The sequence below is a fragment of the Drosophila guanche genome, unplaced genomic scaffold, assembly GCF_900245975.1.
Source record: "Drosophila guanche unplaced genomic scaffold, DGUA_6, whole genome shotgun sequence".
NCBI classification, from domain to species: Eukaryota; Metazoa; Arthropoda; class Insecta; order Diptera; family Drosophilidae; genus Drosophila; species Drosophila guanche.
The window spans coordinates 60,875-66,874 of record NW_022995757.1 but is presented as its reverse complement, the minus strand read 5'-3'; the positions used below and the strand labels follow the sequence as shown (position 1 = coordinate 66,874).

The 6,000-nt window shown below is 43.3% G+C and overlaps 1 protein-coding gene across 1 annotated transcript; it reads left to right on the top strand.

The window, feature by feature from the left end:
* Positions 1–487: 487 nt before the first annotated feature.
* LOC117590298 lies at positions 488–1,112 on the top strand. Its single transcript, XM_034282784.1, has 2 exons — positions 488–679; positions 746–1,112. Exons 1-2 carry the CDS (start codon positions 543–545, stop codon positions 996–998), a joined length of 390 nt encoding a protein of 129 aa, XP_034138675.1. The 5' UTR covers positions 488–542; the 3' UTR covers positions 999–1,112.
* The last annotated feature ends 4,888 nt before the right edge of the window (positions 1,113–6,000 follow it).

Genomic DNA, 6,000 nt, shown 5'->3' with positions numbered 1-6,000 from the left:
TTGAGTCTGCGTAGTTTCAAATTCAAAAAGCTGCAGCCCGCCAACTGCCGCAAGGGAAAGGAAAACACACTGGACTGTTGTGGGATTGTGCAACACTGCCATTTCAATTTGTGTTTCCAAAATGAATAAAAATGAAACGAAAGTTGATTTCGTGCATTAAAGAAAGCCAAGAAAATACTCTACATAAGCTTACATAAATAAATGATTTTAATAAATGATTCGCGCTACTTAATTAGCTATCGATCGGATGGAATTGTGCACACTGGCTGGGCTTTGCTTGTCTCCAGCAACCCTGGCATAAATTCTAGACATTTCTGGCTGGAGTTCGTGAATTCGTTTGATTTCTGTGAGTGAAAATGGAGAAGGATCCCCTGAGTGATGATGGACCAACTTCGAGCGTAAGTGAAGGGGAAAATGGGAAACCAACTCCAAGTTTAGCATTTGTCGAATCTGTCGTCGTTTCTCGTTTGTTGCAGCAGCAGCAGCAGCAGCAGCAGCAAATAAATACAAATGACCTCAGGATTCGCACATTTGAAGAGATAATGGCGGAAATATATGAAATCATCGACAACACTCCATCCTCCTCCCGTGTGAATGTGGAGGCAATTATGCTTGATTCCCTTCTCGATCGCTTCTACATCGAGCTGGCCATGGCCCATGTCAACGAATCAACAGAAGCGTATGTATCCAGGTCTACATCTATGTATGAATATTAATGTATAATTATTTTACTCTCCGCATGCAGTGGGGACAGCGCAGCCTGCAGCGCAGCTGGCCAGGAGCAGAACGTGGCTACTGGCAATGGCAACCCGATGGAATTGATGATGATTGATGATTTTGAGTCTCACGAGTCTCCACCCGAAGGCGCATACCATGACCCATCCAGCAACACGACCGTCGTTGATTGGATGCCCATAGACGAGTGGGAAATGGTATGGGATTCCGAGGACTCAGATACAGATGATGAAACTCTGCCATTAGAAGGCGGTTCTCAGTAACAGACCAACACCAATAAGGCGAAAATACCTTCACAAAAATATGTACCCATATACCAACTCGAACTACTTCCATTAAATCTGAATCGCGATTACTGATTGGATATTTCAAATGTACATCCAAGTCTCTAAGTTTGCATTATTTGTGGCATTTCGTGTTGTTGGAAATGATCTCTGGCAGTGCAGTCGGCACACGCACAGCGTAAAAGCTTCGTGTGCTTCGACCTATGCACAGAGAACGCATTGCAGCGGCAGAGAAACGTCTTCGTGTGGTGGTCAATGCACAGTTGCTCGACTTCCGCAGCGGCAGCGGCAGCGGAACGTCTTCGTGTGGTGGTCAATGCGCAGTTGCTCGACTTCCGCAGCGACAGCGACAGCGGCAGCGGCAGAGAAGCAAGAAACGTTTTGCATACAAACGCACAAACACACGTGAGTGCCTGATCGGCAGGTAGAAAGAGAGCAATGAAGGTCGTAATTGCCGAAGTGTCTCTTGCTCTCCTCGAGCTTTAGCTCAGGCTCTTCTCTTTTTCTCACAGCTCAGATGTCAGCGGATCAAAGGGAAGCTTTCGCCCGAAATGAAGTCAGAATGTGAATGAAAATTAAATCAATTGTTGCTCTTTGCTGCTCTTGCATGCTGCAGTTTATTTCTTATATTTAATGCCTTTAAGTTCCAGAAATGCCTTCAAAGCTGCTGCACAGCTATCAAGATTCCTGAATACTAAATGATGTTGCCACGACAACTGCTGGCAAAGCAAAATTAAGTCATAATTAGGCGGCTCCTGTTGCATTGCAATGCATTGCAGCGGCATACACCTCGGCCACTCCTACGTGCGCTCTGTGGATCGAAAGGCAATTTGGGAGCGGAGGGGCGGCGGGGCGACAGGGCGGAGTGCAGATGAACCCACAATTTGTGGCTGTGGATGGGTGCGAGGGACATTGATTGTGGGATTCAATTGGGTCAAACGCGAGCAATTAATTCAGTAATTATCAATTGAAGTTGGGCACGAAATTCAATCCAAACCCCAAGCCCCCTTGTGCCCCTTGAACACAGCCACTCTGTGGCGCAACGGTGAGCAACAGCCGCAGGTATAGATTTGGATAGAAAGACCTCATATTTATCCTACAGTTTCTCCTTTTTTCTTCTCTCCCGCAAAGCACACCCCAAAGGTGACATTTTGTTGTGCAGTGTAAATATTACGAGGTGCACAGGTAGACGACCATGCGGCATCGCAGATTGAGTGTAAACCTATTACAGAAATTGCTAACTAAATAAACTTCCCCCCCACCAAAGACACTTGCACCCACTCCGCCGTCCCTGTTGGGTCAATTCAATTACCCAGCCAGCGCGGGTGGGTCTTAGAGTTTTGGACACTAGCAGTTGAAAAGAGAAGCAATCGTTTGGCCTGCTTTAACCAATTAAAAGGTTTAGCAGCTTATTTTATTAGACATAAATGCCACTAATGAGTTAACATCCAAAAATATCAGCATATTATACAAAAAACTATTTTAAAAATGTATCAAAATTGTGTTATCATTCGGTAATTATTTTTCTGGCGCTTTTTGTTGTTGTCCACAAATTATATGATCCTACCTCGCAGCAGCAGCGCCTATGATTTGGCTTGAGTGTTATTTAAGAGATATTTTCCTCTTTGTGGCTGTAAATATTTAATAGATTCTTACCGACCCTGGCAGTCTTCTGGGTCTTCTCCTCCTGCTGCTCCTCTAAGTTTGGTCACTCCCGTAAAGCTTTCTGCGAACCTTTTGGGTTATTCCCGACGGACCCGACCCGACCCCACCCGCCCCCTCTCTCCTTAGGCGAAGTTCTTGAATTTCCTTGGACTAGCATTATTATTGTTATTAAATTTTACTGCCTCCAACTGTTGCGAGACAAATTAGAGAGGAAACAAGAAAAGAGGCAAAAAGGTGAGTCCTGAGTGTGTGAGCTCGGTCCATAGAAGCTCGTACACTTTACGCACAATGTTTTAATGTTGTGTTTGTGTGCTCATCAATATTTATTGCGGTTCGACTACGTGAGCCGCAAACAATCAGCGTCGGGCAGGACGCCACCAGCCCAACCCTCGACAGTTGTGCAAATATTTTCACGGGGTCAGTGCAAGACTGGCAACAAAAATGTACCCTAGATTCCACTTGTGTTTTATTTTTTGTGTCGTTGCTTTGGCCTGCCCCTCGACACCTACTCCTAGGTACACTCCTGGCTTATACCACGAGGCCAAACAATGTGCCAGTGGGGAGGCAGGGAGGTTCTGGACTGATGTTATTTACTATTCAAAAACTTCAATTACCGCAAAGAAGTCGACGGAGCGTTAAACGCCAAGCAGTCCCGTTGCATTGTGTGTGTGTGTGTGTGTCCAGACAGAATTGTGTATAACGGGTATAACTGGTGCTGGCATTCTGCGCCATTGTTATGCTGATTTAACGCTTTATTTGCAAATAAATAAAACAAAAGTTGATTGGTTATTAAGTCATTTCCTTCCACCGCGAGACATCCAGCGACGACCATTGAGGCAGCACGCGGCGGCAATTTAGCACACGCAGCCAGCCACTCACAGAAAGCAACAAATGTTCATTTTCGCTGTTGCCTTTTGTTCTCTCAAATAAGCTGCGTAAAGGTGAGGAAAGGTAAGGGCAGGGCCATGGGCAATTAGCTAAAGCCGACTAGAGTATTAAATTACATCAATTTATGTATAATAAATGCCAAAAGCTGCGGCTCAATGAAACAAAAGAAGAAGACAGAAAATTAATAAGAATTTGTACGTACAAACAGTCCATAGGAAAATATCTCAGGCAGCGCAGTCGGCACAGAGGCAGAGCGCAACGGTAACTGCTGCAGCGGCAGAGCAGCATAAAAACGTCACCACAAACCCAAAGAGCAAACGTGCCAAAGAAAGCTCTCTTTCTCTCTCTCTCTCTGTCTCTGGCTTACTCTCCCGCTGTGCAGCTCTCTGAGAGGTATGTAAATGCATATTGAAGAACCGCTACTCACGTGCTGAGCATGGCCTTTGCACGAATGCAACATAGAAGCAAGAAACACAAAAATTAATTTCCCACCCCCGGACACATGACAACTTTGAGCATACTTTTTTGATCAATTTTGTTTATTCAGCTATAATTTCCCACCATTCAGCTCTGCCATCCACTCTACCCGACAATCCATTCGTTTGATGATCCACAAAAAAACGGCAATATTTGGTACCGCAATAAACTTCAGTGAACAAAATGTAATGCCTCTAGTGGAATGTTAAAGTTTGCTAAAGTAATAGTAGTCCGTAGTATTTTTGCATATTTTTATGGTTTTTATTCAACGAAACGTCCACTAAGCAGCAAGTAAAAGTGTGTGGAAAAAATTCTTACAAATATTTGAGGCAATTTTTGTATACAAACGATCAATTGAAAGAAACCAAAATATATTTAAAATGCATGCAAATTCAATTAATTAAACTTAGTTTTTTATTAAAATTAGTAAAAACGAGAAGGGACGTGTGAGACGCTTCTTACGCGTCGCAACTTTTCTACCTGGCACACAGTACTACTGCTGCACCTTAGCGGTGTTTTGTCAAATTTTACCTTTTTTCTTCATCTGTCATCTGTCATCTACATCCACAACACTTCTCACACCAACACGCTCCTTTAGCTCGCTCCCCTTCCCTAGACCCACACACTGCAGACTCGCGGCAGACGCATTGGCCACACCCAGCAGAAGCAGAGTGTGAATAAGAGAATGTGAACCAAACAAATATAAGCTGCTTCTTCATTGTGGCTATAGTAATGATCCAATCTGGTGATCTGATAGATACTTATGGTCATTCCCTACAGAAAGGCGTTTTTAGTTTTCTTTTATCTTCAAAATTTTAGCTTTGGGAGGTTTTCGCACTTTTTCGGGGCCGGAAGGGGGCGTGAGTCATTTTTTAAACACACTTGTAACAGTGTGAGCATACAGAAGTCTGGATGCAAAATTTGGACGGACAGACAGACATGGCTCAATCGACTCGGCAATTGATGCTGATCAAGAATATATATACTTTATGGGGTCGGAAACGTTTCCTTCTGTGCGTTACATACATCATCTTTGTGCACAAATACAATATACCCTATATGCTCTTCGAGTACCGGGTATAAAAAATTGAAAAGATTCTGGTTCGCCCATTGAACGTATACGTGATATTAAGTATACGTTATGACCTTTGCAAATTTGACTAAATGTCTCTTTTGAGATTATTCATTTACCTTGAAACCTAAAGTTAGTTCAGCAATTTAAAATGTGAGCCAGTTTTTGAGCCAAAGAGCGAAAAATGTATGAAATGAATGGGCTCATAATTGGGCAGAGAATCTTTGATATATGTATTTATTTATCTATTACCAGATTACCAGAATTTGTAAGACCTTTGCTGCGACTTGCCTTGACATCATCTCTTGCTGTTTTATACACTCTATTTTTTTTTATTTATGTCTCCCGTTTTTTGCGCATTTTTGATTGCTCGCGAGCTGCCTACGGTTTGTACGTACCTACCTGCCTCTGCAGCATTTTGCTTATCACTCTGTTTTCAACTCACTTTTCTCACTTTCTCCATTGCCCCGTTGGAGTGTGCCAAAAATATATAAATATGTTGCACGGCTTTACGCCATTTTTAGCCAGTCGTCGGACTCCACCTCCACCTCCACCTCTGCCCATACCTCCAAATTCTATCTTTTCTATGCACCAGTCCTGGGCAGTGTGCATTTTTCGGCTGCTTGTTGTTGTGTTTCCCTCTCCTTCTTTTTGTTGTCATATATACATTTTTCGGCTTTGTCGCGTCGTATGTTTTCTATGTGTTCGTGTCATGCAGTTGACGTGCGCTTATTTTCTATTCCGCTCCATATGACACGCCAGCACACACACACACACACACACATACACATACAGGCAGACAACAAAATAAAAGCAGACTATCTCTCTCTCTCTCTCTGCATTTGTTTTTTTGTGTGTTTGCCATTTAATATAAGGCAT

Bases quoted from the DNA above. Each gene is read 5' to 3' on its own strand.
- LOC117590298 (XM_034282784.1), top strand. From the start codon at position 543: ATGGCGGAAATATATGAAATCATCGACAACACTCCATCCTCCTCCCGT. The intron at 680-745 runs GTATGTATCCAG...CTCCGCATGCAG, and splicing joins GTCAACGAATCAACAGAAGC to TGGGGACAGCGCAGCCTGCA.